Here is a 24,978-nt window from a genome sequence, read left to right on the forward strand (position 1 = left end):
TGCTATGTCCACCACATCATCAGTGATGATGGAAAAGAAGTGAGAATCTCTCACTTCCCTGAGGGTTTCTTCCCGAATGCAGCTCTCACAGATCTCCAGCATCTGTTTCTGCTGTGTTTTGGAACAGAACAATGTGTTAACTGCTGTTGTCTCAAAGCGCTTTCTCAGAACCTCTTCACCAGAATTGATCCGGCACTCTAGCAGTGCTTGAAAGTTATCAGGAGTAAAAAGACCTTCTGGGATTTCATCAGTTTCATGTCCATCCAGAGGTATGTTTTGTTTTCCCATAAGAATCAAAATTTCAAATAAAGATTTTAAATATTCCTTGTTTTCCTTCTCTTCAAGAGTTAAAGGTAAAATGTCTTCATCCTGCTCTTCACCCACTTCTTCTGCACTGGGATTCTGAGCATTGCTGTTGTTTATTTCCTTATGTTTTGGTTCCTGTTCAGAAGTTTCATCAATTTTTTTCTGTTTCAGTGTCCTGATTTCATCTTCACTCAATTCTTTTATTCGTTTTCTGTGTCTACTATGTGGATTATTCAAATGGCTGGTAAGATCGAATATTGTTCGTATGGCATTATCTCGGAGAACTGTCCTGTAAGGACTAGTTCTGCAGATCAAAGAAGTTTCAAAGTGTTTGGCACACAGTCGATAATGTTTATTTAGTTGATCAGGTGTTTTATCTTCTAAGTCTGCTCTCCTACAGTTCTCCACCCACTTCTGGCATCTGGTCGGATCCCGCGGGAACCTGAAGAAGGCCAGGTCCGACTGCGTGCTCTTCTGCATGCAGTTGGGGGCCGCGCAGAAGTTCGGCATCGTTGTCTGCCAGCCGGCCGACCCAGCCCTCCCCTCCCCGCCTCCTCAGGGCAGCCCGCCCGCCCGTCGGGGCCGGGGAGGGGAGCTAGGCCGGCCGGCCGGCCCGTGAGAGCCGGTTCGCTGGGGGGGGAGGGGCGGGCAAGAAGCCGGGGGCGGGGGGGGGGGGGGTTATTATAGTAGGTAGAATTGTTGTTGCTGTTCAGTCACTCAGTCATGTCCGACTCTTTGTGACCCCATGGACTGCAGCATGCCAGGCTTCCCTGTCCTTCACCATCTCCTGGAACTTGCTCAAACTCATGTCCATTGAGGCAGAATACTTTGACCATAAAATCTGTAGGTGTCTCAGGAGTGAGGCAGAAAGGTATTTTTTACAGACAGGAGTCAACAAAACTGAAGTCATGTGTGGGGAAGTGATATGAAGGTGGCCTGACTGGAGAATAGAAAAGAGATTTTTGTTGCCTGGAACCAGTTTATTTTTAGAAGTATCTAGATGCTGCTCAGGCTGAGCTTGATCAAGTTTAGGGATCTGAAGGAAGGAAATATGTTTAACCAGTTTGGTTATCAAGCATTTTGTTCTGACTGATCATTGGAGTAAACTGTTTCGGTGATCATTTATGGGACAATGAAAGGAAATTTAGAGGTGCTGTGTCTGGCCTTGTGATAGGTGAATAAGACATGTGTGTGTGTATGAGTCTCATCTAAATCATGGGGAGAAAGGTGGCTTTTTTGTGGTAAGCTGTTTTCTGGAACACAAAGATAGTGAGTGTTTCATACCTCTACTCTTTTCCAGGATCACAGAACTGAAGTAAAATTCATTGTCAGTAGGACTACTCAAAATAATTAGGATTGCTTTTTAGTTACAAGTAAAGGAAAACTGGATTAACAATGACTTTATAAAATGAGGTTTATTTTTTTCACCTAATAAGTAGTTAGAGGTCACCAGTTGCTAGCATTGGATCACCTGACCAGTATGGCTAGTAAAACTCTTTGAATCTTTTTAGTCCACATCCTCTTTGCTGTCTCTTAGCCACAGAATAGCTGTTGTAGTTGTTAATGTCCTGTATGTATTCCAAACAGGAAGGAGGTGTCATATGGGCTTCCCTGGTGGCTCAGCTGGTAAAGAATCCATCTGCAATGCAGGAGACCTGGGTTTGATCCCTGGGTTGGAAAGATCCTCTGGAAAAGGGAACAGCTACCCACTCCAGTATTTTGGCCTGGAGAATTCCATGGACTGTATAGTCCATGGGGCCGCAAAGAGTTGAACACGACTGAGTGACTTTCATTTTTGCCTTCACCGGCATAGGAGACCAGGATAGTTATTAACTATGCACATGGCCATAGGGATACTCTAGCAAGAAAGATAGTATATACTCTAACAAATATTCTGTTTCTTCTGCTAATTGTGTTATACACTTCATACTAATTCTCTACTATTGAATAATTCATTAACTATTTGAAGTATAGGGAATTAAATACCCTATAAATAGAGTATTAGAAAATCATGCAATGTGTTTTACTTTAGATAAAGAAATTGAGTCATTCTTAGAACTGGTCTTTTGGAGGAGCCTTAGGACAAGCCAAGAACCCCTTGAATAAGCTTGTTTGGAGTCATTGAAATGTTAGTATGCTTGGAAAAGTATCTTCAACAGGTGTTGCAGAGCTTACATATCAATACTTTGCAAGAGACTTACACATCAATACTAAAAACATTGACCAAATAAAACTAAGGTTTATGCTCTTTTCCTATTAAATGTTTTTGTAGAAACAGTGGTACCCAATACTGATAAGATGCTCCTGTGCTACTGGTGAGAATACAAAAATGGAAAACAGTTTCCTTAAACATTTGTAAACAGTTATAAAAACTATAAACAGACAAAGTGTTAGTATCATTTACCCTAAAAATATATCTCTACTAAAATTTCCTGCTTTCTGAAGGAAAAATTGTCATTATTGTCCATGTTTATATAGAATAGTTGTTTCAAAAATATTTCACATTTGTAGAAGTATATGGAAACAGAAATAATTCGTGGTAATTAATAAATTAGGTGTTATCTCTCCAAGCTTCAAAGTAATATTCTTTAAAATAGCATAACTTGTTTATATTACTTCCATTTTGTAACAATTACAACTATCTATTTACTTAAAAGAAATATGTCTACTTTCCCAAAAAGCAAAATACACATTATTTTCAAGTGCACTTGGGAAATTCTCTAGGATTGATGACATACTAGGTCACAAGAAAGGCCTCAACAAATTTAAGAGTATAGAAATTATTTCAAGCATCTTAAATATGTTATGATGAAGTCAGAGAATAAACTAAAAATACCTTGAGACAAATGATAATGAAAACCCAGTGATATAAAATCTATGGGATGCAGGAAAACCAGTTCTTAGAAGGAAGTTCATAGTGATACAGGTCTTCTTTAAGAAATAAGAAATCTCAGTTAAACAATCTAACATTAACCTAGAAGAGTTAGAAAAGCAAAAGAACAAACAAAACTTAAAGGCAGCAGAAGGAAGGAGATAATAATGATCAGAAAGGAAACAATAAAATAGAGATTATGAAACAGGAAAAATCAATATAACCAGGACCTGGTGCTTTGAAAGGGTAAAAAAAAAAAAAAAGACAAACCTCTGGCCATACCCACCAAGAAGATAAGATGGAAAACAAGACCAAAAACAAAATAAGAACTGAAAGAGGAGAGATAACAATCAATACCATAGATTGCTAGAAATAGCAATCAATACCATAGAAAATTGGATTTCTTGTGCTCCAAAATCACTGTGGACAGTGACTGCAGCCATGAAATTAAAAGACACTTTCTCCTTGGAAGAAAAAGCAGTGACAAACCTAGACATCATATTGAAAATCAGAGACATTACTATGTCAACAAAGGTCTGTCTAGTCAAAGCTATGGTTTTTCCAGTAGTCATGTACAGATGGGAAAGCTGGACAGTAAAAATGGCTGAGCACCAAAGAATTGATCCCTTCGAACTGTGATGCTGGAGAAGACCCTTGAGAATCCCTTGGACAACAAAAGTTCAAACCAGTCAATCCTAAAGGTAGTCAACCCTGAAAACTCACTGGAAGGACTGATGCTGAAACTGAAGCTCCAATACTTTGGCCACCTGAGGCAAAAAGCTGACTCACTAGAAAAGACCCTGATATTGGGAAAGGTTGAAGACAAGAGGAGAAGGAGATGATAAAGGATGAGATGGTTGAATGGTATCACCAAATCAATGGGCATGAGTTTAAGCAAGTTCTGGGAGATGGTGAAGGATAGCATGCAGACATGACTGAGCAACTTAACAACAACAATAACAACCATAAAATATATATATATATATATATATATACACACACACACATATTAGACTATAAGCCATTATATACCAACAAATTTGACAAGCTAGAAAAAAGAGACAACTTTCTAGAAACACACACCCCATCAAATTGAATCAAGAAGAAATAAATTGCATGATCAGATCAATCACTAAAAGTGAAATTGGATTTATAATTTTAAAAATCCCTACAAACAAAAGTCCAGAACAAGATGGCCTCACAGTTAAATTCTACCAAACACACAGAGAAGAACTTGTACCAATCTTCCTCAAACTGTTCCAAAAGTTTGAAGAGGAATGAACATGCCCGAAAACATTCTATTAAGCCATCACTCTGATACTGAAACCAGAGAAAGATATTATAGAAAAAGAAAATTACAGGCCAATATTTTTGGTAAATATAGATACAAAAATCTCAACAAAATATTAATAAATCAATTCCAAGAGCAATAAAAAAGTCATACACCACAACCAAGTTGAAATCCTCTCAGGCCACCATAACGTTTCAACACGCAAATCAATAAGTATGTACATCATATCAGCAAAAGTGACAAAGCCCGCAGGATCATCTCAATAGATGCAAGAAAATAATTTGGTAAAATTTCATATCCATTTATGATAAAACTCTTATGAAAGTCAGTATAGAGGGAAAATATCTCAGCATAATAAAAGTTATTTATGACAAAGTCACAGCCAATATAATAACCAAGGGTGAGAAGTTGGAAGTCTTTCCATTAAAATCTGGAACAACACAAAGATAACCACTCTCACGATTTCTCTGCAACATAGTATTGGAAGTCTTAGACACACAAACCAGACAATAAAAAGAAATAAAACCTATTCAAAATGATAAGGAGGAGGTAAAATTGTCATTATATATAATAGTTGACTTACAGCTCAACATTTAGAAAATGAAGATCATGGCATCTTGTCCCATCACTTCATGGGAAATATATGGGGAAACAGTAGAAACAGTGTCAGACTTTCTTTTTTTGGGCTCCAAAATCACTGCAGATGGTGACTGCAGCCATGAAATTAAAAGACGCTTGCTCCTTGGAAGAAAAGTTATGACCAACCCAGATAGCATATTGAAAAGCAGAGACATTACTTTGCCAACAAAGGTCCGTCTAGTCAAGGCTATGGTTTCTCCAGTGGTCATGTATGGATGTGAGAGTTGGACTGTGAAGAAAGCTGAGCCCTGAAGAATTGATGCTTTTGCACTGTGGTGTTGGAGAAGACTCTTGAGAGTCCCTTGGACTGCAAGGAGATCCAACCAGTCCATTCTGAAGGAGATCAGCCCTGGGATTTCTTTGGAAGGAATGATGCTAAAGCTGAAACTCCAGTACTTTGGCCACCTCATGCGAAGAGTTGACTCACTGGAAAAGACTCTGATGCTGGGAGGGATTGGGGGCAGAAGGAGAAGGGGATGACAGAGGATGGGATGGCTGGATGGCATCACTGACTCGATGGACATGAGTCTGAGTGAACTCCGGGAGTTGGTGATGGACAGGGAGGCCTGGTGTGCTGCGATTCATGGGATCGCAAAGAGTTGGACACAACTGAGAGATTGAACTGAACTGAACTGATGTTCATATATAATGATATGATATGATTTGATACTGCATGTAGAAAACCATAAAGACTCACTTCACAAACTGCTAGAACTGATAAATGAATTCAGCAAAGTAGCAGAATACAAGATTAACATACATACATCTGTTACGTTTCTTTATGCTAACTTGAACTATCAGAAAGAGAATGCAAAAATCGCAGCAAAAAAAGTAAAGTATCTAGGAGGTAAAACCTGACTAAGGAGGTGAAAGACATACACTGTGAACTGTAACACATTAATAAAGAAAATTAAAGAAATTCCAAGGAATAGAAAGATATCCCATGCTCTTGGATTGTAAGAATAAATATTGTTAAAATGGCCATACTATCCAAAGCAATATAAAGATTTAATACAATACCTATCAAAATTTTCATTGCATTTTTCACAGAACTATAGAAAATAATCCTTAAATTCATATGGAACCATAAAAGACCCAGAATTGCCAAAACAATCTTGAGGACAAAGAGCAAAGCAGGAAGCATAACCATCCCAGACTTTAGACAATACTACAAAGCCACAGTAGTCAAATCCATACGGTATTGGCACAAAAACAGACATATGAATCAATGGCACAGAATAGAGAGTCCAACAATACACCAACATATTTATGGACAATTAATCTTTGATAAGTGAAGCAAGGACATACAATTGGTAAAGAACAATTGCTTCAGCAGGTGGTGCTGGGAAAGTTGGACAGCCAAATGTAAATCAATGAAGTAGGTACATACCCTCGCACCACACAAAAATAAACTCAAAATGGCTTAAAAATTTAAATATAAGACAAGACACCAGATGACTCCTAGAAGAGGCAAAAAATTTCTGACATGTCATACCAATGTGTTCTTAGGTCAGTTTCCCAAGGCAATGGAAATATCAGTAAAAATAAACAAATGGGACCTAATTAGACATAAGTTTTGCACAGCAAAGGAAACCATAAACAAAACAAAAAGACAGCCTATGGACTGTGAGAAAATATTTGTAAATGATATGACTAACAAGGCTTAATTTAACCTCTCCTACAATTCAATAACAAAAAAATACAACCCAATAGAAAAATGAGCAGAAGACCTAAATAGACATTTCTTCAAAGAAGATACACAGATGGCCAACAGGCATTTGAAAAGATGGTCATCATCACTAATTATTCAGTTCAGTTCAGTTGCTCAGTCGTGTCCAACTCTTTGTGACCCCATGAATCGCAGCACGCCAGGCCTCCCTGTCCATCACCAACTCCTGGAGTTCACCCAAACTCATGTGCATCGAGTCGGTGATGCCATCCAGCCATCCCATCCTCTGTCATCCCCTTCTCCTCCTGCCCCCAATCCCTCCTAGAATCAGGGTCTTTTCCAATGAGTCAATTCTTCTCATGAGGTGGCCAAAGTACTGGAGTTTCAGCCTCAGCATCAGTCCTTCCAATGATATTATTAGAGAAATGCAAATCCAAACAACAAGGTCCCACCTCACACTAGTCAGAAAGGCTATCATTAAAAATCTACAAATAATGACTGATGGAGAGGGTGTGAGAAGGAACCTCTTACATTGTTGCTGGCAATGAAATAATGCCATTTTCAGCAATATTATTGGACCTAGAAATTACCCTACTAAGTGAAAAAGTCAGAAAGAGAAAGACAAATGCCATATGATATCACTTTTATGTTAAATCCATAGTATGAAACAAATGAATGTACTTATGAACAAAAACAGACTAACAGAAATGTAGAACAGGCTTGTGGTTGCCAAGAGGGAGAGGAAGGATTAGGGAGTGAAGGATTGGGGAGTTTAGGATTAGCAGATGCAGTCTATTGTATACATGATGGATAAACAACAAAGTTCTATTGTAAAGCTCAGGGAACTATATTCAATGTCCTGTGATAAATCACAATGGAAAAGAATATACGTATATATTACAACTGAGTCACTTTGCTGTACAGCAGATATTAACACAATATTGTAAATCAACTGTTTCAATAAAATATTTTGAAAAAAGGAGAAATATGTCATATATTGCAATTAGGTGTTTGTGAATTATAGAGTTGCATGGCATTTTAACTTTGTTATTTTGGGCATTTTATAATTTTTCTTAAAGATTATGAATTATTTTTATACTTATAAAAATTCACTTTATTTTTTCAATGACAAAACATTATTGTGTTGGCTGAATTTCTCTTTTAAAAGAAATGATGGTTTAAAAAAGTGCATTGATCCAAATTTGAGTGAGGCTGCTAAGTGCCTGAAAAAACATTTTACTGATAGACTAGGAAAGGAGTCATTAAGCATTTGGTTTCTTCGGTGTTCTGGCATTTTTCAGTCGTATCATGAAGGGAATGTTTAAAGGAAGTTGTCATAATAATTCATTCTTGGGTATTGACACAAATCACAGCATTATATTTCTCTCTTATTAGAGGGCTTTCTGTTTCCTTTTCTGCAATATTACAGGACTGAAGTCACTAAGAGCTAAAATTATCAATACATTTAGGAGGAAAGGGAAACACTCTTAGAGGATTCAGTTTGCCTTAATTCATCCAAATAATCAAAGCTAACTCATGTGAAGTTGGGAAGATCATAATCTCTATACATAATTATCCCCTTTGTTCACTCTGTGTAGAAAATGGGGCCACATTATTCCTGAAGAGCAGCTAATTCTCTCTCTCTCAAAGCTGATTAAAGTGTGTATGAGTGTAGATGTGTGTTGTCTATAAACCCTCACTGTCTTCCCATCCTTGAGAAGGAGGGGAGAGGGAGGAGGAGAAGAAGATATTTTCACCTTGACCTGCCCTTCTTTGGGGCATCCATGGCACAGCATGTAAAGGGGTCAGACCTACCAGCATGTCATTTGCTGGTTGGAAATACTTGGTATAAAGCCATTTACTTTTAAAGCTGACACTTCCTTCTGAATTCAGTTTCAATTTTATTTTCCATTTCCTGCCAGGTACCCTCACATACATCTGAGATTCCTCAACTGGGAATTATGGTTATGCCCCCTGAGTCAGGAGACCCTTGAAACCTCAGAATCTCTAGAAAGATTTCCATGTTTACCCCTTGACTTCACATAAGTTCCTGGGACAGTGTTTAAGAACATGGGTTCATTCATGTTTGATTAGGCAATAGCATTGCGTTAACAACTGGAAGTACGAGTCCATCTAAAAGGTTCACTTTGTTTAGTTTATTAGCTTTTGCACTGAAATTAATTAAGTCATTGCTGCTGCTGCTGCTGCTGCTAAGTCACTTCAGTCGTGTCCCACTCTGTGCAACCCCATAGACAGCAGCCCACCAGGCTCCCCTGTCCCTGGGATTCTCCAGCCAAGAACACTGGTGTGGGTTGCCATTTCCTTGTCCAATGCATGAAAGTGAAAAGTCAAAGTGAAGTCGCTTAGTCATGTCCGACTCTTCGCGACCCCATGGACTGCAGCCCACCAGGTTCCTCTGCCCATGGGATTTTCCAGGCAAGAGTACTGGAATGGGTTGCCATTGCCTTCTCCAGATTACGTCATTAGTTTAACCTTAACAATATAGTCTCTAGTCAAGGTGAAGGTCAGGAATTCTTAGCTGCCATTGTATAGAGAGTGGAGTGTATCCACTCCAGCCCACATCCTCACATAATATGGCTTAACATAGAAACAAGGAATATGTTTTCTAGTTAGGAATCTAGAAATGGCCCTTTTCTGATTAAAAGGGACTAGTATGGTTTGAAGTTGGTATTTCTTCCCCTCTTTCATTCTTTTCTATACACGAGTTGCTTACAGAAAAAAGGATGCAGTTGGTGAAAAATTCTGTTTTGAAATTGGTAAAACAATATTTTTAATTTCATTATTCTCTGTGGTTATCTAAAATAGTCTGAAGCCTGGATGCTAGCTGCCTATATGATACCTCCACATGGATATTTAATAACCATTTCTAGCTCAACATTCTCACCATAGAGCTCTTGGTTACCCTGAAGCCGTAAGATCACCACCTCCGCAAGTTGTAGCTATCTCAGAAAAGTGATCTCCTGTCTACCTGGTTGTTTAAGCAAATGTTATAAGACTTTTAAAAAATTCTTTGCTTTCTCTGTCCCCACAGCCAGTCTGTCAGCAATTCCTGTTGACATTACTTGAAAATGTGTCCCTAAATCACTAACTTCTCCCCATCATTTCTGCTACCTTTGTCCAGTCACCAACGTCTCTTCTCTGGATCATTGTCCTGGTCTTCTAACCCATCTTCTTGCCCCCTTATGATCTATTTTCAAGCAGCAAGAACCATGTTTTTAAAAATTATTTCCTTGTTTTAATTAATTCGTTTTCCATAGCAATTAGAATAAGACCTCTTACCCCTTTACCTTGGTTCACAAATCCCTTTGGACCCAGCCCCCGCTGCTTCTCTGACTGTCCCCCACCATGGTTCTCTGGACCCCTTGACTTTCTGTTCTTTGAGTAAGACAATCAATCAACCTGAAGGCCCTTTCCCAACCAGGAATGGGCTTTCCTAATCTTCCCATAGCTGGCTCCTTCTACTATTTAGAAAAAATTCTTCTGATCAGTCCAACATAGAGACATTTCCCGGACACTTGACCACCAGCCCACCAAAACTAGATACCATTTATCACATAACTCTCTTTTATCCTATTTACATTACCTGGGTAGCTGTCACCACCAGTGGCAAAGGCAATGAGAGCAGAATCCTCACCTGCTTTTTCAGCATTGCATCACCGAGTCTACAGAGGAGGTGCTCAGGAATGACGTTGCACAAACAACAACTTTTTGTGTGCTGTGTAATAGCAACTCGAGAATCAGTAGGCTATTTCTGTCTGCTCTCATTTTATAGCTGACTGGACTTCATGAGTATAAGGTCTCTGGTATTGTGAGATCTCCACCAGATCTACTTGCAGATGTCTATATGGACTTAGAATATAGAAAACAGTGGGACCAGTATGTCCAAGGTGAGTCACACTTGATCTAAAAACACTATTAGAAAGTAGAATATATTCCTATTTACTCTACCCAGTAGAATGCAATAGGTTTAGTTATATTATGTTATATATGCAATAAGTTTAGTTATATTATGTTTCATTTAAAATTTTGGCTTAAATATCTGAAGTGCTGGGCTTAAATGTGGTATTTTGCCCTTACTGCAAGTTTGTTGTCATCTCATACATATATATACCTGAATATCCAGGTATATGTACCTGGATATATATATACCTGGATGTTCATGAAAGGCTTTTTGGAAGAGATCATGTTTGAACTTTGCTTTAGAAGTGGAATCAAAGTTTTATAAATGGCAAGAATATATGTGTATGGGGAAGTAAGAGATGAGGGGGTGAGTGGAATAAGGATATTTGGCCCAAATAACAGCATTAGTAAAATGAAAAAGACCTGAAACAACATGAAATGTTAAAAAAGGAAGACAACTATGAGCAATTTTGTGTTCTTGCATAGTTGTGGTAGCAGAATTGGAATTAGCCCCAAAGGCCTAGGCTGGCCACCTGGCTACACTTCTTAGATTTTTCCTATAAGTGATGGAGAATTATAGAGGGAATAGATAAGGTATCTTTTTCCCACTTAGAGTGAGCAATGGCCTCTGCCATCTCAGTCAGTGTGAAATAGATACACAGCTAGCTGAGGGGCATAGAAATCCTGACAGACCCTTGCTGTGGTCAAGAATTTTGTTTGCAAGTAAGAAAAGCTAACAAATGGCACTGTAAGGAAAGGAAAGAGTTTATTGTTTCATGGCATTAAAAATCCAAGAGTATCTGGCCTCCAGGACAGCTGTATTCGGTACTTCAGTTCTCCAGTTTGACTGTTTTCTTTTGTGTTGACCACAATCTCAGGCAGATTCTTGTATCTTGGCAGAAATACCACCAGAAGATGTAGGCTTACATTCTAACCATGTACACAACCACAGAAGGACAGGAACATTCCTACTTATGGCATCCAGATTCCCAGGATTGGCTTCTATTGCTTCAGCATGGATCATGCGCTTATTTCCTGGGGATGTTTGTCATGGTTTGGGGTCATTTAATGTTATAAAATACTCTTACTATTTAGGGTTCATTGTGATGCCCACTAATTCAAGGGAGAAGTCACACATTCTCTGTTCATCTTCCTAGCAGTCATGGTTCAGTCATGTGCTGTAGATGCTGGCAGAGCCTCTGATGTGTGGGACTTGGCATTAAGAGTCTGCACTATGGAGTATGGTCCAGAGGCTGCAGTAGCTTAACATCTCTGGAGCAATCCTGAGGTTCCTAACCTAACTCTATTCCTCCTAGATCTTCTCTGAGCTTCCTGAGAGCCTTTACAAAACCACTTTTGGGCCTAAACTTGCTAGAGTGGCAAGCCAAGACTATCCACACATGCCTTCCCTAAACCAATTGCTGTGATCATGTTTGACTCATTTTTCCCATCCCCGAAATTAACACTGAGTCAGTGCTGCTTAAACCATACTGTGGAGAAGGAGGGGAAGGGTGATGATCTGAAGGAGAAAGAGATTCTGGTGCAAGAAGGGGAGAGTCATAGCAGAGTAGCCAAAAGCAACGGATGGTCCCTCCTTGCCTTCCTTTCAAGGGCATTTTCAGCCTCTTGTAGTAATGGACTGATAAGTTCTTTACTGCATAGTCTGCTTCTAATAGGTTTTATTTCTTTCAGAAGCTGAATTAAATAACACATTTCTGCTGTCAGCACCTCCTCAAGGGGCTCTCTTGGCTCTTTCAGCAGTCTTAGCTTGACTCCTCTACATGGTTAGTTAGAAGCTTCCCACCCAGCTTGAGGGCAGAGGCTACGCACTTCATCGTATCCCTTTGCTATCCTCCTTGAACTGATGTTATTTGCATACAAAAGGATGGTGGACATTATGCAGATTTACTTCCTGTCTCTGTAGTATAAAGCAAAATGGGAGAGAGGCAAGTAGCATAGTGTTAGCATAGTTAAGCTCCTTCCTGCTTAGGATGAAGACTAACCTCTCCAAAACCTTCATTAAACAACTGTAAACACTAAACTGCATTGCTCAGTCCCAGGATAGTTGTAATATGTCAATAAATTTAAGGTGAGGAGTAAAGTCACAACAGTAGAACTATTGGTATTGCAGTGCCGTCCAATGGTTACCATGATTTAATAACTTGAAATTTTATTTTTTGGAAGCCTAATTTTATTATCACATTCTACCTCAGAATGTGTGTAGCTTCCAATGAACAAATTTTGTTGGATTCATTTATTTTTAATGTGTTTTTAAGTCTACTAAACATTGTTCCTGGGCAACAAGCTTTCAGTGATAATGACTTTTCCTGGAAGTCAGTGCCTTCTGAGTTAGTGGTTTATCGTCTTCTACAAGACTATCATATCAACACTTTTTGTTAATTGAAGCCAAAGAGACTTCCAGATGCAATAACGTCATTTGATTTTCTTTTTTTTTTTTTTTAGAACTCCGCGAAATAAAAGTCGATGGAGAAGAAGCAGTCTATTGGCAAATGAAGTACCCTTTTCCCATGTCCAACAGAGATGTATCCTTTCCAAAAGTCAAGTGTTAGTCCCTCAAAAGTGTCCAACTCTTTGCAACCCCATGAACTGTAGCCTGCCATTCTCTTCTATCTGTGGGATTCTCCAAGTAAGAATACTGGAGTAAGTAGCAATTCTCTTTTCCAGGGGATCTTCTGGTTCTAGGGATGGGACTCCAATTGCATGCAGATTCTTTATCATCTGAGCTACCAGGGAAGCCCATCCTGGTGTAACATTGATCAGCTTTCTTAGTGTTTCTGTGCCTCGTGGCTATCACCCAATGGTGGCATGGCCAGGAGTTGTAGACAACACTGTCTTTTACTCTTGTGTAAGCATCTGCTAAAGCTGTTGCTTCTTGTGTGGCTTTCAGAGACCTCAGGGTGTGGCTTCTGAGCCTGACTACATGTAGCATCAGTAACGGTGGGAGGCAGCTAATAGTTTCTTGAGAACTTTTCTAGGAAATATTCTTGTGTCAGAATTGAGGACCTGAAAAAACTTTTCATAAAGAGTATTCAATACACTCCCTCAGTCTGCAGAGGAGGATGTGGGGACCTAGAGAGTTAAGGTGACAGAGGTGCACAGACAGGTGGTTAGCAGCTGACTTGGGGCTGCAATCAGTTCAGCTCAGTTCAGTCGCTCAGTCGAGTCCAACTCTTTGAGACCCCATAGATTGCAGCACCAGGCCTCCCTGTTCATCACCAACTCCAGGAGTCCACCCAAACCCATGTCCATTGAGTGGTGATGCCATCCAACCATCTCATCCTCTGTCATCCCCTTCTCTTCATGCCCTCAATCTTTTTCAGCATCAGGGTCTTTTCAAATGAGTCAGCTCTTCGCATCAAGTGGCCAAATTACTGGAGTTTCAGCTACAACATCAGTCCTTCCAATGAACACCCAGGACTGATCTCCTTTAGGATGGACTGGTTGGACCTCCTTGCAGCCCAAGGGACTCTAAAGAGTCTTCTCCAATACCACAGTTCAAAAGCATCAATTCTTCTGTGCTCAGCTTTCATTATAGTCCAACTCTCACATCCATACATGACCACTGGAAAAACCATAGCCTTGACTAGATGGACCTTTGTTGGCAAAGTAATGTCTCTGCTTTTTAATATACTGTCTAGGTTGGTCACAACTTTCCTTCCAAGGTGTAAGTGTCTTTTAATTTCATGGCTGAAATCACCATCTGCAGTGATTTTAGAGCCCCCCAAAATAAAATCAGCCACTGTTTCCACTGTTACCCTATCTATTTGCCATGAAGTGATGGGATCAGATGCCATGATCTTAGTTTTCTGAATGTTGAGCTTTAAGTCACCTTTTCACTCTCCTCTTTCACTTTCATCAAGAGGCTCTTTAGTTCTTCTTCACTTTCTGCCATAAGGGTGGTGTCATCTGCATGTCTGAGGTTATTGGTATTTCTCCCGGCAATCTTGATTCCAGCTTGTGCTTCATCCAGCCCAGCATTTTTCATGATGTACTCTGCATATAAGTTAAATAAGCAGGATGACAATATACAGCCTTGATGTACTCCTTTTCCTATTTGGAACCAGTCTGTTGTTCCATGTCCAGTTCTAACTGTTGCTTCCTGACCTGCATACAGGTTTCTCAAGAGGCAGGTCAGGTGCTCTGGTATTCCCATCTCTTTCAGAATTTTCCACAGTTTATTGTGATCCACACAGTCAAAGGCTTTGGCATAGTCAATTAAAGCAGAAATAGATGTTTTTCTGGAACTTTCTTGTGTTTTCGATGATCCAGCAGATGCTGGCAATTTGATCTCTGGTTCCTCTGCCTTTTCTAAAACCAGCTTGAACATCTGGAAGTTCACAGTTCACGTATTGCTGAAGCCTGGCTTGGAGAATTTTAAGCCTTACTTTATTAGCATGTGAGATGAGTGCAATTGTGCAGTAGTTTGAGCATTCTTTGTCATTGCCTTTCTTTGGGATTGGAATGAAAACTGACCTTTTCCAGTCCTGTGGCCACTGCTGAGTCTTCCAAGTTTGCTGGCATATTGAGTACAGCACTTTCACAGCATCATCTTTCAGGATTTGAAATAGCTCAACTGGAATTCCATTACCTCCACCAGCTTTGTTCGTAGTGATGCTTCCCTCAATGCATTCTCTCAAATGGGAACAGCAGGTGGGAAGAGCCATGGTGTTGCAGGGTATGTAGGACAGGAAGTGAAGTAACAATAAAGGGAGCAAACACCAAGTGGAGGAAGAGAATCATGTCCCTTTGCTTCTGACTCGTCTGAGATGCTGGACTTGATGTTGTGCCTTGACTGGTGGTGTAGTGTGTCTATGTGCGGCAGCGGCGAGAGCTGAACTTTGAAGGGCGGAAGGTCCACGTGATCCTGGCCCAGAGCATCTCTGTGCCATGGTTTTCAGAGAAGTCGGGCATGATCCGGGTGAAGCAGTACAAGCAGAGCCTGGCAATCCAGAGCTATGACTCTTGGAGGAGTGAAGGTAAATACTGGGCATATGTTGGTGCACCTGCCTGGGCCACCCATGTGAAGGCCACATGGGTTGCAGGCCTATCAAATGCAGGATGCTTTTTCCCTGAGGTCAGAGACTGAGCATGGGTGCAAATAAATCAAATGAGACTCAGTTCACCCCAGAAGCTTAGCTACAATGAGAGATGGATGTTTAAATCTGATCAGTCCATTCTTTACTGACTCCATTGTCCAGATGAAATCAAAACATCCAAGTGATCCAGAAGGTTTAGAAACTCACTTCAGGAAAGTCCTGTACATGCACAAGCTGGACAGGGGTGGGCAGGAGGGCTGGTGGGACCACCTCTGGGGAGGCAGCTCCTTCTCAGCAAAAACCCAGGGACTCAGAACCTGTCTGCCTTGAGTTTCAGCCTTAGGAAAGAGTCTGGGAGGAGTCAATGCAGCCATCTGCTGGAATGGAATGGATGTGACCTTGAGGCAGCAGCAAAATCTGAACTTAGTTCTGACATGTGTTAAATCTGCCACCTTTACATGTCACTTTACTCTTCTGAGTCTTCATTTTATCATTTATAAACTGGCATTCAATTTTATCAACTTTTTATAATTGATACAGTTAATGAGAGAAAAAAATTAAATGGGAGATATATCCCATTTAGATATAGATAATAAGTATCATGCCTTTAATAAAAAGCAGCAGAATGTGCCTGGGCTGTTTTCCTAAATGCATATATGTAAGTCTCCCACAAGACAAGGCAGAGGCAAGAGTTCACTTGAATTCAGTGTTACTTCCCTCCTTAATTTCTGGAATGAATATAAGCCTGGGCATTTCCAGGGGTTTGGCTCTATTTTTCCTTCTTGTAAATTGTGCTTTCTTTCCCTCTCTAGTTTTCATGTATTACTTCAATAACCCAGGTGGCCAAATTCCGTTCTGGATCCTTAACAATTTCACCAAGGTAAGATCCCAGAAGGCAGCAGGGGAGGTGTGTTTGGCAGATGTTAACTTAGCCTGTAGCGCTGTCAGTCTGGAGAGATGCGCTGTCTCGGGCCTCACACAGCTTGTTTGACTGAGTCTGGTTAGGACTGGAGTTGCAGCCAGGACAGCAGCCGGGACAAAAGACATAGAGTCTTTACCTGGAATGCCAGCCCTCCTTGCTTGCCCACAAAGAGCTCATCAGGATCACTCTCTGGAACCTCCAGACAATAGCCTGCTTCTCGTAGGAACAATGGTGCCTGTGGGCCCTGTATTTGCTTATGGAGGAGTTAGGCCAAGCTGACTTGGGAGGCAGTGAGTCATGTCCAAGCCTGGGAAAACTTCCAGTTTTGTTCTTATTTTCTTTTTCTGTTGAGAAGTGGGAGCCTCAGTTGACCCAGATCACTAGAGACTGCTTAGGACCTGGAATTATGCCTGCCATTCAGTCTGCTTTGTAAGGTCCTACCTACTGACTGGAGGGATCACCAGTTCTCTGGGGGAATGAAAAAGCACATAGGCTTTGAATCAAGCATAAGATATTTTGAATCCTGACCTTGTTTCTGACTGTGTAATCTAGGCAAGCCATCAGTTTCTCCCCTCCAAAAAATAGAGATGGATATCCCCACTCTATAGAGAAGGATTAAATAAAACAACATTTGGGGAAATCGAAGTGATCAATGCTAACTGAAAGATCACATATCCTGCTTCATCCCCCTGCCCACTCCCATCCTTACCATTTTCTAATTCTGTAAAGCAAATCTTTTCTCTCACTTTTTTGGAAGAGTCCCACAGCCCATCCCTATCTCCTATCTTCCTTTTTCTTTCAAAATATGATATCTCAGAAATATCTTAGCTTTTTATTAGCAAAATACACAAGGTCTTACAACAGTGGCCACCTTGCCTTACCAGTGCCTTGTGTCTTAACTTGTGTCATCATCTGTGGCCACATTCTGTGGAAATCTGCTCGGGGGCCCTATTGTCACATTTATTATTCCAAAGGCCATCTTCGTTATCTTTGCCACTTCCTGAAGAATCAAGAGAGAGCACTGTGAGGACAGAGAAGTGACAAGTTTCCTTTCCTTTGCAGAGTGAAATTCCCGGCTTCCTGAGAGACTTGGAGAATGCCTGTCTGAAGTACCACAGAGCCGAAGAGAGAGATTTGTGAGCCTTGTGTCTGTGGAGTGATGTCCATAGAATGATGTCTGCAAGTGCCACAAACACTGACACTCAGCCTGCCTCTCTCTTTTCCATCCTCAGAGGCCCACACGCTCTCCATCAGCTTGTTCTCAAGTGCGTTTGCCTGAAATCCACTTCCTTTGCCACTCTCCCCACCTGGGACCCACTGCCTTCTTCCACTTTGAATGTGGATGATGTTAAGGAAACCTTTGTTTGTTTATTTTTAAAAAGGGGAGTCCTCTAGGGAGCACAGCCATTTCATTATGCCATTCTAGGTTGTTGTGGGTGAAGGACTGACACCACCACCTCAGGGCGACTGATCCCAGTGAGACGGCTCCTTCCCACACCTGGATCATTGCAACTCAGGAGAGTGATCTCCTTTTGCAGTTGCTTTGCCTTCAGAACTGACTCTCAGTGTGCCAAGACCAGAAGACGTATGTCCATTGGCCTTATGCTTTGCTGATTTGAGGTGATAATCCCCTAAACCTCTACGCATTCCTACTTGGGGAGGATCATGAGCTGTTTTGATTTCAAACCATTTTGAAAGATGTCACAGCCCTGACTATGCATATAGTGTGAGACAGTTTTCGTCTCATCATCCATGCCTGAATTTTTCTCTTTCCCACATGCCACTGGGGAAGGCTGCCTGTACCTCTCTAGTTCCATGTTTTGCTGGACAATGAGGCATTAAGATAACTCTGGTGGTTAGAATTAGCCAACTTGCTCTGCACACAGCATTGAGATTAATTTTCTTTATGTGTAATTTCCTTCTATAACATTTGGACATGTTTCAAGAATAAGTGTTCACAGCCAGGGAAATATGAATTAGTGGTGTGGTTGACCCTACACCTTTTTTCTCAGGAATTCTAAATTATCTGCCTCTCCCACCAACAGAAGACTTCACTTTTCCTACTTTTATTTTGAATTTTGGAAGGAAAGCTATTCTGTGGACAAAGTCACAGCCTTATAATCTCAGGGAAAAATTTTAATCACTTTGTGTGATGGTACCAAATCTTGATTACTGGACATACAAACTCAGGATGTAATTCCAGAAGCATGGGATTTATTAAAATGGGATAACTCAGACTGTGTCTTTTCTCTCTGGAAAAGGAAGTGTGTTGACTATCAAATAAATACACAGTGATTTATACTCATCTTGTCTACAGTCTCTTTTCTGCCTTATTCCCTATGAATGAGACTGTTAGGTCTCTTTGGTTTGCAAGTGAAATCCAACCTAACTCATGGACTTGAACATAAAAGAGAATTTTAGGCTCACTTACATGCAAGGTCAGGTGTCGAGTGGCTTTAGGTAGTGGTTGATACAGGTGCTTGACAGAAATCTGCTCTGTCCTTCTTTGAGGTTTCTTAGATTTGGGGCCATGTTTGGTGGCAGGATCACTGCTAGTAGAAAATGGAAGACCTGCATCTTCCCGGGTTCACACCAAGTCAAAAAAAAAATAAATTTCCTTCAGTAGATCCTGAATCATCCCATGATTCCCTTTAAACCATGTACCAATTCTGTCCCAGTGATTAGTCATGTGGATAGAATTCTGCAAATAAGTGAATACTTCAGAAATGTATCATTAAAATAGCACTATCAGTAATGTAGAGCTTATCTTGTGGCTCAGGTGGTAAATAATTTGCCTACAATGCAGGAGACCCAGGTTCAATCCCTGGGTTGGGTAGATCTCCTGGAGAAGGGAATGGCTATCCACTCCAGTATTCTTCCCAGGAGAATTCCATGGACAGAGGAGCTGCAATTTAATTTTAGGTAAAGTAAATCTGAATATCTCATGTAATAGAGGTTAAGTTGACTGTTTATATACAAAGTCATTGAAATACAAGCACTAGGATTAGAGTCTTTCAGCAGAGAATCCACATGAAATGGTATCATGCAAACTAACAGTGTTTGATAATCTGCTAAGAACACAGAATACTAAGAATGCTGAGTTTCTACATGTGAAAGTGAAAGTGTATCTGAAAGCATTAGTCGACAACTCTTTGTCACCCCATGGACTGTAGCCTGCCAGTCTCCTCTGTCCATGGAATTCTCAAGGCAAAAGTACGAGAGTGGGTAGCCATTCCCTACTCCAGGGAATTTTCCCGATGCAGGAAGATTTCATGCATTGCAGGCAGATTCTTCACCAACTTTTTAGGTAAGGCAGCTTTAAAAATCACCATTTGCTATAATTAGTAGAGTTAAAACCCTTTGGCATTCAAGTTTACTAAATTGGAGAAGATAGTACCAAATAGTGGGAAGCATAGAACCCCTGACCAAACAGTAAATGCCAGAGGACCAAAAAACATGGAACTGGCACTTTGGAGTTTGAGCTAGATTTTTACAATGTGACTCGCTGCAGGGATTGAATGTATCATTTGGAATTTAATTATATAATTACACCATTATTTAATTATGTAATTAATATATAATTACATGATATATATTATTAATAAATATTAATTTATTAAATTAATATTTATTAATTTATAAATATACAATATATTTATAAATCATATATTTATATATAATATATAAATATATAATTTAATATAATTAAATATTATAATTAAATTATATAATTACATGATTATTTAATTATGTAATTATATTCTCATTCCTCTAACTCTTTGTTTCACCTATTTCATCTGTCCCTCTGAGTAGATAATAAGATCTTTGTGGGTAGAAACTCTTCTTTCTCTTAGATTACTGACTGCAGATGGTGACTGCAGCCATGAAATTAAAAGATGCTTACTCCTTGGAAGGAAAGTTATGTCCAACCTAGACAGCATACTCAAAAGCAGAGACATTACTTTGCCAACAAAGGTCCGTCTAGTCAAGGCTATGGTTTTTCCAGTGGTCATGTATGGATGTGAGAGTTGGATTGTGAAGGCTGAGTGCCGAAGAATTGATACTTTTGAACTGTGGTGTTGGAGAAGACTCTTGAGAGTCCCTTGGACTGCAAGGAGATCCAACCAGTCCATTCTGAAGGAGATCTGCCCTCGGATTTTTTTGGAAGGAATGATGTTAAAGCTGAAACTCCAGTACTTTGGCCACCTCACGTGAAGAGTTGACTCACTGGAAAAGACTGATTCTGGGAGGGATTGGGGGCAGGAGGAGAAGGAGATGACAGAGGATGAGATGGTTGGATGGCATCACTGACTCGATGGTCGTGAGTCTGAGTGAACTCCGGGAGTTGGTGATGGACAGGGAGGCCTGGTGTGCTACGATTCATGGGGTCACAAAGAGTCGGACATGACTGAGCGACTGAACTGAACTGAACTGAAGCGAGTATATTCTAGGCACTCAAATGGTATCTAATGAGGGACTTTAATGATCTGAAGAAGATTGACCATACCCACCCAGAAGGCAAAACGTAGAGGTTAGATTTGATTATATGAAATACCATTTTAATACTTAATAATCTAATCCAAGGCAATTTTTCCCACATCATCATTTTAGGGGTTCTTGATTCCTCAGGATCTGTAGGGTCTTTCCTTGAAAGTGCTCAGGTCCTTTGCTTATAACAGGATGACTTTGCTGATGTGACTATAGGTTATACTTCAATGTTACAAAAATCTTACTGTCTAGACAGTCCAGCTGAGATTAGTCAGGATTTCAGGATTTTGATGACTAAAGTAGCAACTACTCTCAGTGCTAATTTTTTTCCACAGTCTAATTATTCATACTGCATAACAGTTTAAAGTTAATGATGACCTTGGAACTGAGGAATTCCAGTAGATGATCACTTCATGAAAATGTTGCTATGTCACATTGAGGGTCCTGGCCTGGCTCCTGGCTGAGATTCCTCACCAAAGATCCCCACCTCAAGGGCCTGCCCTTCAAAACTCCTTCTTCCCAACTGGGTTTGAAAGAGAGAAAGCAAGAAAAGCCCATTCAGTCCGGCACCACCCAGTCAGTTCAGAGAATTATCTTTAAATGCTTTGAGATCTATATTCACTTCACAGGTATTTCTCAATGGTCTGGCATCCATCTGGCCAGGGGACAGCACGGTAGCTCCTTGGATGAGTAGGTGCTTGGGGTCCACTCTCAAGGAGCTTATGATCTAGTGAGGAAGACACAGTGGAGAAGCTGTTGAAGGATGACAAATTGTGAGAAAGGGCAAATAAAGTGGGTTAGAGTCTAAACTTGGGGCACTAACCAAATCTGAAGGGTTGCAGAGAACATGTTGGAGTTGGCTGGATGAAGGTTGGAAAAGAAGACTCTTCCACATTTAAAGAAACATTTCCATAAAATCCCTTAAGCAGAAGAGCCAGTCATGTTGCAGGAACTTCCAAAGGATCTGAACAATCAGAGTGGAGGAAGACATTGCTCACATGTGGCTGAAGAAGGAGGCAGTGAGGCTACAGGAGATCCTGAGAGCTATGGCAAGGATTTGGACTTTCTACCCAGAATGCGAGTGAAGTTTGAAGAATTTTCGGCTGAGCAGTGACCCAATAAAGCACAGTCATTCCTAACACCAGCTCACTTCCCCGCATGGTTCTCCACCATCTCCAGCATCCCTCCAGCACTGTCATGGAGGTGCTCTCCAAGATGCTCTAAGCCTTGCCACTCTGTATCCCTCCCACTGTGAGACCGCACTCTCAGTAGTCCACATCCAAACCTAATTTCTAAGGTAGAGCATCAGGCTCTGAAACTTAATTGGAGAGAAAGGGAACATCCATGCCCATCGCCCTGACGCTCCTGGCCCATGCTGCTGTCAACATGCCTTCCAGTGTGAGTGCACCACGCACCCCATGAGAGCAGAGTCAGTGCAGGAGCCAGAAGTGGTGGTGAAAAAAGGAAGTCATGCAACATGTAAGCAGGGCTACCTTCACCAAAGTTCAATTTTGTACACAACTCTCCGACTACAAGGAAGAATACTTTTTTTTTTCTTGAGAATATAAATACACTTTATCTGTTTAGGTTCTCAGAGTTTAGAACCGCCAAAATGGGAGGATTTCAGAAAAGCTATTTGTACCGCTAATCTATTTGTATGTGGTTTTGTGTGTCTGCTTGGATACATATAATGTATGTTCCATTTCCTCAGATAAAATAATGGAGCAACAATGAGGCAGCATGTTATGGGAGTGAGTTTGAAAGTTCTCTACCTGATGTGCCAGGTTAAGTGCTAGGCAGTGGAGTTCATAAAGTTTAATTAATTCTTCTGGTAGAGAATTAACAGACTACAGAGAATATGGAACATGCACACAGTTTACAATAATGAGAAGCTGTGATCACCACCATACAGAAGGAAAACATGATATTTTGGGATTCTGTGGTTAATTGATTAAAAAATAAAAGATAACAGGCCCCAAATGGAGCCTTATGCAAAGCCCCCATTCCAAATGGGGACTAATTTCAGATTTGGCTCTCCCAGGAATAGAATCACAATGTGGTCCATAAAGAATTCTTGATCAGCACAAGTTAATCTGCCTGATAGACCTCTTGCTGTTGTTCAGTCACTAAGTTGTTTCTGGCTCTTTGTGACCCCAAGAACTGCAGCATGCCAGGCTTCCTTATCCTTCAGTATCTCCCAGAGTTTTGTCAAACTCATGTCCATTGAGTCAGTGATGCCATCCAACCATCTCATCTTCTGTAGCCCCTCCTCTCCTCCTGCTCTCAAGCTTTCCCAGAATCAGGGTCTTTTCCACCCAGTTGGCTCTTTGCATCGGATGGCCAAAGTATCAGAGCCTCAGCATCAATTCTTCCAATAAATATTCAGGATTGATCTCCTTTAACATGGTCCACTGGAGAAGGGAATGGCAAACCACTCCAGTATTACTGCCTTGAGGATCTCATGAACAGTATGAAAAGGCAAAAAGATATGACACCAGAAGAAGAGCCCCCCAGGTTGGTAGGTGTCCAGTGTGCTATTGTGGAAGAGTGGAGAAATAGCTTCAGAAAGAGAGCTGGGCCAAAGCAGAAGTGACACTCAGGTGTGGTTGTGTCTGTTGGTGAAAGTTAAGTCCAGTGTTGTAAAGAACAATACTGCATAGGAACCTGGAATGTTAAGTCCAGGAATCAAGATAAATTGTATGTAGTCAAGCTGGAGATGGCTTGAATGAAAATTGACATTTTTGGAATCAGTGAACTAGAATGAACAGAAAAGGGTGGATTTAATTCAGATGACCATTATATCAATTAATGTGGTCAAGAACCCCTTAGAAGAAAAGGAGTAGCCCTCATAGTCAAGGAAAGAGTCTGAAATGCAGCACTTGGGTGCAGTCTCAAAAGTGACAGAACGATCTTTGTTCATTTCCAAGGCAAACCATTTAACATCACAATAATTCAAGTCTATGCCCCAACCACTAATGCCAAAGTAGCTGTACTTGAACAGTGCTACGAACACCTCCAAGACCTTCTAGAACTAACACCAAAAGAAAAAAAGAAAAAAAAAGCTGTCCTTTGCATCATAGGGGATTAGAATACAAAAGTAGGAAGTCAAGAGACACCGGAGTAACAGGCAGGTTTGGCCTTGGAGTACAGAATGAAGCAGGGCAAAGGCTAAAGAGTTTTGTCAAAAGAACACACTGGTCAGAGCAAACCCTCTCTTCCAACAACACAAGAGGTGATTTTATACATGGATAGACCCCTGCCCTCCCCTAATGAAAGTAACCTTGTAATAACCAACCTGCTCTTTTCCTAATATAACCTTTTTATTTCTGCTCTCTTCTGCTTACAAAAGTCTCTCATTTATTCATCCCTTGAAGCCCCTTACTGTCTCCTAGGAGAGATGCCGTCCAATTGAATTGCCTTTTTTTAAAACAATAATGGCTATCATTTATTGAGCAATTATTATGTGTTAGGAACTAAACTTATTGCATGCTTTATTTCATTGGTTCTTTTTTACCCCCCCTTGAATGTATTATTTTTTTATTTTAAATTTATTTTAATTGGAGGTGAATTACTTTACAATATTGTGATGCTTTTTGCTATACACTGACATGCATCAGCCATGGGTGTACATGTGTCCCCCCCATCCTGAACCCCCCTTCCACCTCCCTCCCCATTCCATCCCTCTGGGTTGTCCCAGAGCACCAGCTCTGAGTGCCCTGCTTCTTGCATCGAACTTGCACAGGTCGTCTGTTTTACATATGGTAATATACATGTTTCAGTGCTATTCTCTCAAATCATCCTACCCTTGATTTT

At 40.5% G+C, this 24,978-nt stretch overlaps 1 protein-coding gene across 1 annotated transcript; it reads left to right on the forward strand.

Annotated features, from left to right (window-relative positions):
• The first annotated feature begins 1,010 nt into the window (after positions 1-1,010).
• LOC133231647 (phosphatidylcholine transfer protein-like) lies at positions 1,011-18,964 on the forward strand. Its single transcript, XM_061390025.1, has 5 exons — positions 1,011-10,685; positions 13,162-13,241; positions 15,524-15,695; positions 16,568-16,635; positions 17,740-18,964. The coding sequence occupies exons 1-5, from the start codon at positions 10,643-10,645 to the stop codon at positions 17,815-17,817; spliced, it is 441 nt and encodes a 146-aa protein (XP_061246009.1). The 5' UTR covers positions 1,011-10,642; the 3' UTR covers positions 17,818-18,964.
• Positions 18,965-24,978: the final 6,014 nt, after the last annotated feature.

Source organism: Bos javanicus, chromosome 19 (genome assembly GCF_032452875.1).
Source record: "Bos javanicus breed banteng chromosome 19, ARS-OSU_banteng_1.0, whole genome shotgun sequence".
Classification (NCBI taxonomy): domain Eukaryota; kingdom Metazoa; phylum Chordata; class Mammalia; order Artiodactyla; family Bovidae; genus Bos; species Bos javanicus.